General features: G+C 49.9%; 1 protein-coding gene across 1 annotated transcript in view; it reads left to right on the top strand.

Moving 5' to 3' along the window:
* The window catches only part of Csmd1 (CUB and Sushi multiple domains 1), a 1328246-nt gene that overhangs the window by 947556 nt on the left and 367018 nt on the right, over positions 1-13672 (top strand). Inside the window, exon 12 of the mRNA XM_077109222.1 lies at positions 5596-5708. Within this exon, the coding sequence (XP_076965337.1) occupies positions 5596-5708 (113 nt within the window). The remainder of the gene's footprint in view (positions 1-5595; positions 5709-13672) is intronic.

Below are 13672 nucleotides of genomic sequence, written 5' to 3'. Positions count from 1 at the left end.
GTCTGGTTCCCTTAAATGCTCTTCCTCCTGCACTTGCAGTGGAAGTGACCGGCACAGAGTGGGGACCATAAGGTCTGGGGAGGGGCTTGAGGAAAATGGAGATGGCTGGGCAGCAGCTAGTGGGAGTGGGGAAAATGCCGGCTGAGCCCAGGAGAAGGGTGTGGCTGTGAGAGATTAGCTGGAACCTGGAGAAGGCAAATGCATGTCCACAGAGCCAGCAGATTCTTCACCAGCTTTCTTCTGCCCCTGTGAGGGAAGAGAGCGCGTCCATCAGGCTGACCTCAAGCCAGTGGATTGTCAGAGAGATGGGACAGACAACTGTGGATGCTGGTGCGAGCAGCCTGGAGCATCAGCCAGGTATCCACGCCGAGTGGTGGTGTCATGAACCCAACAGCATGTGTCCCGGGAGCTAGAGAGTAGGTTTCCGTGGGAGTAAGTAACTTGAAAGGTTTGACATGGTCAGAGAAAAGGGTTGGAGCCTAAGTTATTTATTTTAAGAATAGTGAGGATCAAGTTTGGACCAGGAGGTCATGGCCTTGAAGGGTCAAGGACCTTCAGTCATATTGGAAGAACTGTCTGTGTGAGACTCGGCCTCCTGTGGGGTCAGATGATACAAGACAATGATCAGAAATGCAAGACTTCATCACTGGCGGGACCCATGGACCTCAAAGTTAGCAGGTCTGACAGCAGAGAGGGGGTGGACACGAAGGCAGAGGGGAGGGGGGAAGGCAGTGCCCTCTCTCTTCTGTAGATTTAGAAGCCAAGAAGCTGAGCTGCAGAGCTGCTGAGATGGTGTGCACAGCTAAGCAAGGCTTTAGGTTGTCACCACGCTGTAGAGCAAGACTGGGGTAGGTGGCCTGACTTTTCATGGAGACCTTCTTATAAAAATCCTAGCCTCGTGACTGTGTTTTAAGACAAGACAAGCACTGGAAACCACTGGCCTGAAGCAGGCTTGGATCATCCACTGACTGGCCTCTGTCGGGCAGAAGAGACTCCAGGTTCTCTGGGGGAGGACAGCACACTGCGCTGCTCGATGGCTGGTGCAAACCTGGCAGTCAGAAATCATGGGCAGTGTCCAGAAACACTCCAATGACCACCCCACCCCCCCGCAAAAAAAGTCCAGTAGAATAAAGACCAAGATTTTCAGTAACAATAAGGAAGTGTAATAATGTGCTATGACTAGAATTTTTAAGAAACTAACTAAAGTGATCTACAATTTCTGCAAAGACCTTCAATCTATAACATCAATCAAATAGAAATTCAAGAATTGAAAAATACTTGAAATAAAGAACTCAACATGTATGGTTTGAACTAGAAGATAGATTAGGAGAAAATAATTGAACCAAGACAGAAAGACAAAAGGAAGAGGAGTCTACGCAGAAAAGGTCCCTGAGTTGTGGAAGAGAGACAGAGAATAGGGCAAAAGCTGTGTGGGAGGAGCTTGCCACCAAGAATTCCCAGGCCTGACCACAGACATTGAAATTCAGAAGTAGGTGATTTTATAGTCAGTTTAATGCAAGCAAAGTTCAGTCTAGATTATTGTAATAATGCTGATAAAATCAGAAGAAAAGCTCTTTAACCTGCATAAACAAGAGACATTATTTTCAGAAGACCAAGCAAGGTTGAGAGAAGCTCCTGCATGTGGAGGGAGGAAGTGGAGCCCAAGACACTGACACTGTGAAGTGCTGAGAAAGAAGAAGCTAAGAGCTGAAGGGGGATCAAGATGTCCTTGGTCAGTCGGCAAGGAAAACAGTGGTCACCACGCACAGCAAGGGCAAAGCAGGCTGGGTGGAAATGAGGTAAAGCCACCCCGTTACTCCTGCGAGGACAGACGCAGACCTACCAGAGCACGCTCCTGGTAAGAACTAACACAGAAGGGGAAATCCCACACCACGTGTGTAATCGCAGCACTGGACAGCAGTGGAGGAGGGCTGTGGGGGAAGGAGGACGGTGCAGCCACACAGGGCGGCACCAGCTCTACGAGCTTTGGATGTGAACGCGCTCTCACAACGTGTAACAGAAATGGACCTCGCTGCAAGCAGGGTAGGAGCCTCTCGGCTAAGTGGGTATTTTCACAAAGTCTCTAAATGCAGCAGTCAGAAGAGAGATCAGCCGCCCTGTGGCACGTTAGAGCCACCTGAATACAAACTTGATACGTAGAAATCTCAGCAGCTACCCCCACAGAACACCATTGACTCCAATGCCTGTGGCACTTTCAGTGAAATGGACTATATTCCAAAGAGTGATGCTCATTTTAATAAATATTACAAGATTAGAATTAAGCAGAGTATTTTCTCTGACCAAATTATAAATAGCCAGAATAATTTTAGATTATTATTAGAAAATACTTAAATGTTTTAAGATAGACTGAGAAATAAACTATTCTTAAAATTAGACACTCCTTAGAACTGAATGAGAATGAGAATGCTACTGTTAAAAAGTTTTCTTAGATGGAAGTCTTTACTGTATACATAAGAGATGTGAATCAATGATTTAAGCTGCTGTTACATGCAGTTACAGAAGAGCACACTGAACCAGATGATATTATAGAGAGGAAATAATTAAAGCTTAGTTAATGAGATAAAAAATAGAGAAACTCAATAAGACAAAATTTGATCCCTTTCCAACTGATACAAGTGATAAATCTAATTAAAAAACAAGTCATAGGGCTGGGGTTGTGGCTCAGAGGGAGACGCTCGCCTAGCAACAGTAAGACACTAGGTTTGATCCTCAGCACCACATAAAAAGAAAAAAAGAAAAAACAGAAATAAAGGTATTGTGTCCACCTATAACAAAAAAATAAGTATTTAAATAAAAACAAGTCACATTTAATACAGTAAGATCTAAATGCATGGGGAGTGAAGCAAACCGTCTGGGTTAGTGGCCTGAGCACAGGGACCTGCAGGCGGGGCATCAGCTAGGGCACCCGCAGGTGCTCAGACTCAGACTTCACAGAAATTAGGTCAAAATGAACCAAGGACTTGAGTCGAAAATGCAAAACTATAAAAGGTTTTAGAACAATTTTGGGGGCAAATTCTTCTCAATTTTGACACCAAATCACAATCCGTAGAAGGTAAATTTTTGTTTTCCTATAAATGGACAAATGAACACGGAGATGAGCTACAGACCCTGAGAAATTATTTGCAGCCCGTGTCTATGACAAAAGACAAGGGTCTGCACTGTACTCTATGACAGAGCTCTGGGTACTGGAAGGGGTGGGAGGGGAGGCAGGGTGGGGGAAGCAATCCAACTGAAAGGAGTCGGAGACACGCACAGACCTTCCACTGAGGAGGGTGTGCACATGGCACTAAGTACACAGCAAGGTCCTCGGCAAGTTAGTGACCCGCTCGTGTGTCAGAGTGGCTAGAGAGGACGGCCACTGGAGCGCTAGATTCTCGTGGAATACGCAGAGACTGTGTTGCTCACAAGTTGCTGATGGCAATGCAAAAATTGTACCTCTAGTCTGGGGAACAAGGTTGGATGTTTATTTAAAAACTAAACGTGTGATTATATGGCCCAGCAACCACATTCCTGGGTATTTATCTCAAAGAAATGAAGATTTGTGTTCTAGAAAAATCTGCACATAAGCATTCAAAGCAGTTTTGTGTGTCATGTAACAAACTACAGTCAGCCCAATAAGCAGATGAGTGACCGAGACCGAGCTGGTTGTGGTGTGTCCACACCATGAGATTCTACCCAGTGCCACAAAGAAATGAGCCCTTGGACAAACCAACCCTTGGACGTAGCTCCAGGGATTTAAGACAACTGAACACAGTCGATCCCAAAGGCTAAACATGATGATTCCACTTGCATAGTATGTTTAAATGAAAATGACGTGGAGATGCAGAGCCGGGTTGCCAAGGGCGAGGGACAGAGGTGGTGGGTGGGGGTGGCAGGAGGAAGTCAGTGTGGTACCTCCTGAGGGAATTCTGCAGGGATGGAACTGGTCTGTAAAGATTGAAGGGTGGATTTCCCACCCACACAGGTGCCGTAACATGGAGCTACACACACAGGAGGTGTGAACCAGACAGCCACACCGTATCAGTGTCAACATCCTGGTTCTGACGTTACGTTATAATTTTGCAGAATGTTAGACTCAGGAGAAACTGGGGAAAAATACATATTGATTCTAACTATTTTATAGGTATTCACAATTGTCTCAATAAAAACTTCAAAAATACAACAGTGATCATCAACATTAATCAACATTAACCCCTTCATATATATATATATATATAGAGAGAGAGAGAGAGAGAGTGAATGAAGTACAAACGAGCATGAATAAGCTGCACCAGGGTGATGCTGAGCAAAATGTCATGCAGAACATGACTTCATTCATAGAAAGCCATAAAAAACAGGAAACCCAGTCATGTTTCATCCAGGTTGGAGCAAGGGGGCAGGCGGAGGAAGGCCTCTGGGTGCTGGTATCCTTGCTGATCTGTGTGGTGGTTCATTTTGCACAGAGCCCCAGAGAGAGTCATTTATGCTCCATGCACATTTTCGTTTGTTACACTTCAATAAAATATGTGCATGAAGAGGAAAACAAATCTCTCTTCACATCAAACAAGGAAGAAACAACTCATCCATGCAGAAAAGAACAATCTTGCCAACAAAAACACATCTTCAGAAAACCATGCGTGCTTGCGGACTGCACGTCAGTCACTGGGACACCTGCTCTCTGGGGCTTGTGGGTGATGCCCCTGCACTATTTCTCAGTAATGACTGCTGTTCATCTTGCTCTCGAGATCCAGGTATTCTGTGCCTCCAACAAGAATGCTGGGTTGATAGACAGATGATATGATTGATGGGCTAAATCATGTGTTCATATTCCTGAAACTACTTTGCCGAAAGCAAAGCTTCCTATTTGATTAGGGACATTTGTTTTGGTTGAATTGATTTCTTTCTTGCACTTTTTCTATTTCGACATGCTTTTCTGTCAGCACATCGGGTTCAGTCAATGGATTCAGTGTTTCTTTTCACTGGCTGACAGCAGCTGCTATGTGACTGTTTTATTAATGTTCACTGAATGCCTCCTTGAAGCGCTGCATGGCTTGACCTGGGCATTACCATGCAGAGGGGAAGCTCAGGAGTGCTGCTGAGTCTGTTTCTGCTAGGCACGCTCTTCTTCTTTGCCATGTTTTTAAACATGTGATGACCTATAATGAGTTTTAATAGAGATTGTGGAAAGGTACGTGACAATCTGATCATTTTGTGAATGAACTTGTACCTACCATGGGGTCATGTTGCATGGCCAGTGGCCCCATTTTTCCCAAGATTGTCCCAGTTTTAGCAGCCTAAGTTTGCTTCTGGGGAAGCCCTCAGTGGCAGGCGAATGAGGTGGTCCATCACATGAAGCTGATTTTTATAATAAGAGATGTACCTTGGCAGAGACGGTACTCACTGTGAAACGTGGGTGATCTCAACTCTTCAGTACTAGGGTAAACCACAAGTGGGCGTGGATTCTCCCAGGGAGGCCTTGCTGTCTAGTCCTCCAGGGTTTGGCTGCCTAGGCAGCAAGACCTCCTCCCAGGCGAAAGTCAGACTGACTGGAGTAAAGTTGTCTTTGACCAGGTTCTAACTCCCTGTTCTGCGCAGGCTCACGGGCTCCAGCGTTCCCGACCTCATCGTGAGCATGAGCAACCAGATGTGGCTCCACCTGCAGTCTGACGACAGCATTGGCTCCCCTGGATTCAAAGCCATTTACCAAGGTAGGATGGAAACACACCAGCTCTCAGCAGAGGTCAGGCGTTCTGCCTGGTTAGAGATGAGCTACCAACCCGTCAGAAGGTGCTTAGCGTAGGGACTGACTGTGTGCACTTCCTTACGTCCTGTGTACCGTTCCCATCTGGAGTGAGGATTTTAAATTTCGAAAGCCTGACATTCCATGATGGGTACCATGATTACGTTAAAACAAACTGAGACCAAGAATAGAAAGACCCTGACGCAAGGCTCACAGGGGTCTCCCGACAGTAGCATGTTGAATGCTGTCTTCAAAACCTTTATTTTCATTATGGGAAATTTCAAAATGAACACACAAGTAAAAAGAACAGTGCAATGTACGGGATATGGTTTATATTTATAAATTTCTTTGAGCCAACCCAATTATTTGAAATGAAAATTCTGTGCTTTTCATTGTCGACAGCCTATTTTATAAATCTGGAAGTTGTAGAAACTGATAGCTAAGCAGAGGGTTCCTGGCCGAAGAATGCGCGTGACTTTGTTGTAGAGGAGCTGCGATCCATCTCGCCCTGTTACGGGGACTGCCTTCCAACGAGTGCCGCGTTCACCTCAGGATTTAGGGCTGTCTGTGCATGCCTGTTCTTTGGATTTGCCTTTGAAACAGGCTTTACGGTATCTTACTAGACCCTTCATTAATTATTGAGCTTTGAAGACATTTGACATGATAAAGTGCATTTTCACAGGGTAAAACGGCATTGTTAAATTGGAGAATTGGGATTTTATTCATTTTTGCTTTGTGAATTTGGGTGGACGGTAAGCTCCTATTTTCCAAGTGTATGCTGTAAGTGTAGCTTCAGGAGTTAAAAAAAGGTAGTGAGAGTTTGTCACCTATGACGCAAATGAGGCAGGTAATGAAAATCACCTGCAGACCCCAACAGAGCAAAGGTGGGGTGACATGTCAGGAGTCGGCCAGTGTGAGCTCAGGGTGGTACGCCCTCCCCTGGTCAGGCTGTGCCAGTGACCTGAGCTCGCTCACCTGGAAGGTGTGAGTTGATGTCTCCTTGCCGGAGGCGTGGGGCCCCCGTGCTCCATCCCACTCCAACGTCAGGACTAGAATGCAGAGATGATTGCTGGACACTTCCTGGTGTTCGGGAGTTTGGGCATGGCCTGTTGAACTTCTTGACTGTAGAAGAAAGCTTAATATCAACCAACACTTGCTCCTGCCTTAGGTGAATCTAGACGCACAGTGAACACCACAGCCTCCAAAAGAATGATTGCAGAGTTCACGGTGTCCCTGCCAAGACCCACATGCTGAGGGCCCCGGTGGCTGAAGAGCAGAGCCCGGCATCATGTCCAACTGTGGGTCCCGACTACTAAGGCTACTCGTAGTTTCAATTAACAAGTGTCGCATTTCCACTTGCTGACCAGCACACATTAATTATAATCATACTTAACTCTGATTAGTACTCTGTAAACAGTGTCACTCGTCCATTAATTGTACAGCTTGAGATGCCACAAAGACATGGATAACCACCCATCCCCGGGGCTGCCAGTTCAGTACCAGGTATTATCTTTCCGCAAAGCAATATTCCAAAGGTAAAGAGATGGTTAAATAGGAGGAACAGCAAGACTTTGAGGACTTAAAACATGGAGAGAACATATCGGAAGACATTCTAGAAATCAGTATTTCCAGAGGGTATGTTTAGCTAATAGCTGGAGGCGAAGAGCAAGTCCCATGCCCAGGTGACCATGCAATACACAACTAATTGACACAACCCATTGTTGAACCATGTTGCCCTAAAGTGCACCCATGTCTGCAGACTCTGGCACCACATGGTTCTAACCAACACATAGTGTTAGGGGCCCAGGCTCTGGGCCAGGCCACCCTGGCACCACCCTGACCCTTGAGCTAGGCACCTCGGGGCTGGTTCTGAAGCTCTACGTGTCTGATCTCACTTTTCAACACTGACCGACACTTGCTCCTGCGTTAGATGAATCTAAAAGCTCAGTGAACACCACAGCCCAAACCAAAACGAGGGCTGCGGAGTTCACTCCATCCCTGCCAAGACACACATGCTGGGGGTCTGAAGAGCAGAGAGAAGTTTGGGCATCATGTGAGGACATCCGCTTCACAGCTTGGTTGTGACGATCGAGGGTTTCGACAGAGAACGCCAGTGGCACCCGGCGAGAGCTCGGCCAGTGCTGGCGTCGTTTGCCACCCGCGTTTCTTTTTAACTTGCAGATTTCTCAGAACACGGAATGTTTGCATTCTATAAACGCTGTGCTCACAGCAAAATTCAAACCGAGTAGAGGGGATTGGATGAGCGGTCCCTGCCCCCTCACTTGGCCACTTCACTTTCCCAGGGGCATGTGCTGTCTGTGGATTACTCTGGGTTTCCCCAGAATTTTCCAGTGAGTGCAGCGTTGAACCAGGCACCACGGGCTGCCTCCTGGTCTACGCACCGTCACGTGGGAAATGCTGCCTCACCTAATTTTAAGATCAGTGTTGTGTGAGCCAGAGACCCCTCGTGGGTGGCAGTGTATTTACTCCCAGCTGTTACGAGGAGCCCTCATACCACCCTTATCAAACTCCCCACTCTTTCTCTAAAGATGTTGAGAAGAGCTTGAGCTTATAAGGGGTATGGGCATTTAGGGGGTCCTCAAATCTCTGAATCACACTCTTGCCCTGAGAGGCCCAAGGTCTCAATTCTCTATAATAGAAGCACCCTGCACTCTCCTGCAGCCTCGGGACACACAGAAATGGTGAAGTGACCTCCAGGGGCATCAAAGAGGACAGAACTCTGTCCACACCACCCTCCACAGGCCTCCACTTCCCCAGACTTGCAGGCATGGGAGCAGCTGGGTTTCCTCACTTACTACTGTCTCCTCCATCCCCCAAGAGCCCAGATGGACGGGTCAGTTACCAGTCTTCAGGGGAGAGTCCACCCTACAGCATCTGGGGTGAGACGTAGGGGAGCCTGAGTGTCACGTGGAAGAGAGCTTTGTTTATTTAAAACCTTTTTGCAAATAAACTTTCTTAACTCAAAATCATCTGTTAAAAACCAAAAAGGTTTTAAGTAAATTTCAATATGTCTGATATAAATAAATCTCAGTCTAGGTGTATAAAGCAATGCTATCCATCTATTAAACTATGTACATATATTTAAATCTCTCTCCATATATGCATATATATATATATATATATATATATATGCACATCTGTGTTAAACTCTATGCGATTCATATATATATATATGGATTCTACATGTTTGTAGTTTATACATATACAACATTTATTTATTCATGAATCATATATAGTATATATGTAGGATCCATATATATACAACAAGTCTCAGAGCAATGTAGAAGTGTATGAAAAACTAGTACAAATCTATGGCAATTTTTCACTTCATATTTAAACATCCTCTCCTAAATTTCAAAACTAATTGCTAAGAATAAAAAAAAAAAAATTTCACGAGTGAATTTTGCATGTAACACTACCAGAATTCCAGCTAGAGCCCCCTGGGCCCAGGGCTTGAGGCTGTCCATCACAAGTGGGACGACCATTGCTAGTCACCAGAGAGGAGAGGAAGAAAAGCAGGTGTCCTCGATTCAAGGCGAGGCTCCTTCCTGACCACTGTGGCACCCAGCCCTGAGGAAACCGACCAGCGGTCAGCTCGGAACCTAGTGCATGTCCAAGCAGCCACGGTTGCAGCGTTGATGGCCCCACGCGCATCATTGTGTAGAGCCACGCGGGCTACTTCTGAGGCTTTTTTTTTTTGGTCACAAAAATAACATCAGTTAGAGTTTGTCACACAAGTTGATGAACTGCATTTCCTCAATCATGTTTTACGTAATTTGCCATAGCTATTTAAATTTTACCAGGGGGTAAATTAAAGGAGATGTTCCCTGAGATGAGCTGCTGGGTAGTAAAACAAGACCTATTTTCAGCTCACACTAAGAATTATTTCAGTGAAATTGTTTGAGTTCAGCATCACAATTACCTCCTAGTTCAGTGACCAGACCGTCAGTGTGTGACCGCTGGTCTCTTCCTGTCTGGCAGACAGGAGGTGATGCTCCACATGATGCCCAGTAGCAGAAAGCATGGCAAGTCCAGAGCACAGGCCCGTGTCCCTGTGGAGGAGCCTCACTGCACCAGTGCCGCACGGTCCTTGAGATCCTTCCTCATGTGTGGGCGGGGTTGCTCCCCTTAGCCAGCACGGGCTGGCCCTCTGGGTCCTCTGTGTGAGCCACGAGTGAATGATCAGGGGTCCCAGAGAACTGTGAGGTGTGTGAGGCTGTGGAACTGGCCCAAGCTGGCTGGTCCACGTGGAATGTGCGCTCATGACCCTGGCTTTGGTACCCAGAGCCATGTGCTGCTCAAAGCCATGCAGCATGGTGCCTGCCAGCAAAATGGGGTGATTCCTGAGGACCCACAGAGAAGAAAAGGCAAAGCCACGCTGAGTCTGCCTCAAGTGGCCTGCCTGGTGGTGGGCACTCCCACGGAGCCTGTGGCATCACACAGGTAGCGTCTCCTGTCTCCGGTGGCTTACCAGGCTTGCAAGGCCTTCACTTCTCCCTGTGTCTAGGAGCAGGCCTGGGTGAGCCCGTCCACAGGGGTGCTAAGATGAGGTGAGCAGAGCAGGTGCCCAGGGAGTGTGTTCAGCTGCGTTAGCAGAGCACCACAGACTGGGCTGTCCAGGACCAAGGCTGCGCAGAGGCACTGTCTGGTGAGGCTACCTCCCGTTCACAGATGGCGCCTTCTCTCTGTGTCCTGTGGTGACAGGGATGCATGAGCTCTTGGATCTTTTATAAGGACACTATTGCCATAAGGGGGCTCCCCCCTCATGACCTAATGGCCTCCCGTGGCCCCACCTCCCAACGCCCTAACACTGGAGAGTCCAGTTCCAACACATGAATTCTGGCACAGAGACATGCAGTCGTAGCAGGCAGCCCGGCTGATCTGGGAGGTGGTCGGAAGCTGGGAGGAGCCTTCAGAGTTCCTGCTAACTGAAGCAAGAGGCCATGCGGGTGGCAGTGACCACTGATGAGGGACACATGGGAAGGGAGGCTCACTGCTTGGGTGGTTCCTGAAGCAGACAGCTCTGTACTCAGGTCTGAAGAAGGTGTGTAGGTGGCCCCACAGGCCACCACAGCCCAGCTCCTCACCATTCTCCTTTCCCACCCGTGAGCAGCCTCCTCAGGACCCTGGGGTCTCCTTTCCCACCCGTGAGCAGCCTCCTCAGGACCCTGGGGTCTCCTTTCCCACCTGTGAGCAGCCTCCTCAGGACTCTGGGGTCTCCATTCCGAGGCGGATCATTGCCGCCCTGTCTTGTGGGGCTCACCCCTGCCTGCCGGGAGGGCTGGCGATAGGATGGTCCAGCCCCCGGCTCTGAGGGTCCTCAGAGCCTGAAGGGTGGCAGCTGCTCATCTGTCGTTATCGCTTGCTGACAAGGGATTCCAAGAGAGTTCTCATGGACTGGGGGCGTCCCAGCCCTTGGTCAGGGCCTGTGTAAGTGTGAGGACTCCCACTGCTGGCTGGCCCTGGGGGAGGGTCTTAAGGGCCTGTGAAGCCGGATCCTCTTGATCCTGCTTTCCTTCTCCCGCTGGTGAAATGCCTCCGTGATGGCAGGTCTGATTTCAATCTCGGGCTTATGGAAGCTCTATGTCCCCTACAGACCAGGGATCCTTGTTCCACTGTGTGGATCAGCATGTCATGGCCACAGACCTGGACTGGCCGCGTGTCCTGCAGGACACATGCCCTCTCGTCATGTCCAAGCTGGCACCACGGCTGCACCATCTGAAGTCCATCCAGCATCTGCCTCCGAAAGCCTCTGGGCTCTAGGGTGTGGGGGAGGAATAGGGGGCTCTGTGGTCAGTACCACCATGGCTCCTGCCTGGCTCCAGAGGGAGTCTTTGTCTGAACAGTTCCCAGAGGACACGCGGCTGTGAGCCAGTACTCACAGCCTCCGTCCAGTAGGCACGAGGAGGGTAGCCGATCCCTGTGTCTGCAGCAGGCCCTCTGATAGTGCGCACGCTGCTGGGGACTCGGGGATTGTTAAAGGAAATCTCCCCAAGACGGGCTTCCCAGGGCTGCGCATTCTGTATATTAAGGATGGTTTCACTGTTCCTTCCCTCCGGAATCCCAGAAACAGAACGGGCCATCCCTCCCGGCCGCTGCCCAGGTCCCAGAACAGACAACTGGACTTCCCTGGGGCACCACTGCTTGCTGCTAGGACGTGCTTGTGCTTCCGACTCCCCTGGCCTGGCGTGCAGGCTGTCCAGCTCGCTCATTCACATGCAGTGACCATCCAGTGGCCGCTGGGCCTTTGTCCAGGCTCCCTGAGAATTGGAGCCCTGGACTCACAAGTGCTGTTTGTCTTATTTCTTCTGAAGTGTGTGTGGTGGAGGGTCCTGACTCATTCTGTGCCTTCATCCTCTCCCCTCTCCTTTCCCCCAGACAGCCCTCCACACGGTCCCTGCCGACTCTAGGGCGGACAGGTTCTGCTCCGTGTTCCCCACATCTAGCAGTCAGGCAGATCACCCCTGCTGAAAATCAAAGGGACAACTTTCCTTCCCGTGGCTGTTCAGGCCCTTACCAGTGACCGCCGCAGCCTCACCTTTTACCACTGCACCCGCATGAGCCCAGGGCCTCGTCTACACAACCCTGTGCCTCTGAGCTGCTGCCACCCTCTTTCCAGTGGGTGGAGGCTGGAGAAGTCACGCGTCTCAGCACCACGCCGCTGTGCAGCCCTGAGCGAGGTAGAGCGTGTGAGGCTGCTCCGTAAATGGAGGCCGCGTCAGTGGTTACTCCACGGATGCCCTCAGCTCAGCCCATCCCATGCGGCTTAGGTCAAGCAGGTCTTGCTGAGTGATTTCGCCCATGTCCACACCCTGGGAGAAGCGAAGGCCTTGCAAGCCTGTAAGTCGTTTGTGTGAGACTTTAGCTAGGTCCAGTATGCTGCAGGGCTTCAAGCCCAGGAGCTCAGAGGTCAGTGCAGATCCTTTGGTGCTACTCTGATCCAAAGGCCCAAGTCTGGGCAGGTGCCCATGACTCCCTTCTCTTGTGCTTGAGTCCCTTCAGTTATGAGCCTGGTCCCTAGTCCCACCCAAGCCTGTGTCTTCTGTAGGTTCTCCCAGGCTCCCTTCCCTGGCGTCCTGGGGTCCCGTGCAGCAGTGGCGCTCATCCTCCGTTGGACCCCCCTCACGCTGCAGGAGGCATTTCTGCATACTTCTCACCCTGCGGGGTAATGCACTGGGCCGTCTGCCTCTCTCTGGAGGCCCCTGGGTCATGGGGACCCACACAGGACACAGGGCCAGGCCAGGTGGCCTGAGGATGCTGCACTGTCCTGGTACTGGCTCTCACTGCAGGAAGTTCTGTGCGAGGGGACCCACTTCTTCACTGCAGCGCGTCACAGTCTCTGAGTCGTCCCCTGCCCTGCCCCATGCCAGCAGTCAGTGGGTAACACAGGCCCCTGTCCCTTTGCACCCCATATTTCACATGCTGTCTGAGGAGGGAACATCCTCTACACTTGCAGCTCCGTCCCCCTCCACAGTGGGCTGGCGGATCCATTTCTCATCCTCTTCCCGGCTCCAGTCCTGCAGGAGCTGCCCTATGCCCCGCCCCTCTGTGCTGCACTCCTGTGACTCAGCCTTCATCCTTTCCCTGGGTGCCGGCTGTCCCCATCCCCTGCCCTGAGCCTCCCTCCCCACCAAGGCCCAGCTGCCACACCTCACCAGGACAAGCCACTCCTTCCCGGCTCCTGCCGACGTCTGCCATGACCCTTTCAGCTGGGTCAGTCAGTGTTCTGGGAGTCCCCGAGGACAGAGCGACTGCCTCTGAGCCTGGAGCAGCCAGGTGTGCAGTGAGTCCCTGGGCTCCCCGGGCTCCGCCACCATCAGTTTCCCTGGGTGAACCCCCAGCTGGCCCCACGGGGCTTCAGTTTTCCTACCTGGGGACCAATAAGATTAATGGCTGATTTTATTAAAACAA

This window comes from Callospermophilus lateralis, chromosome 4, assembly GCF_048772815.1.
Source record: "Callospermophilus lateralis isolate mCalLat2 chromosome 4, mCalLat2.hap1, whole genome shotgun sequence".
In the NCBI taxonomy this organism is placed as follows: Eukaryota; Metazoa; Chordata; class Mammalia; order Rodentia; family Sciuridae; genus Callospermophilus; species Callospermophilus lateralis.
This window is presented reverse-complemented; position numbering and strand designations above follow the sequence as displayed.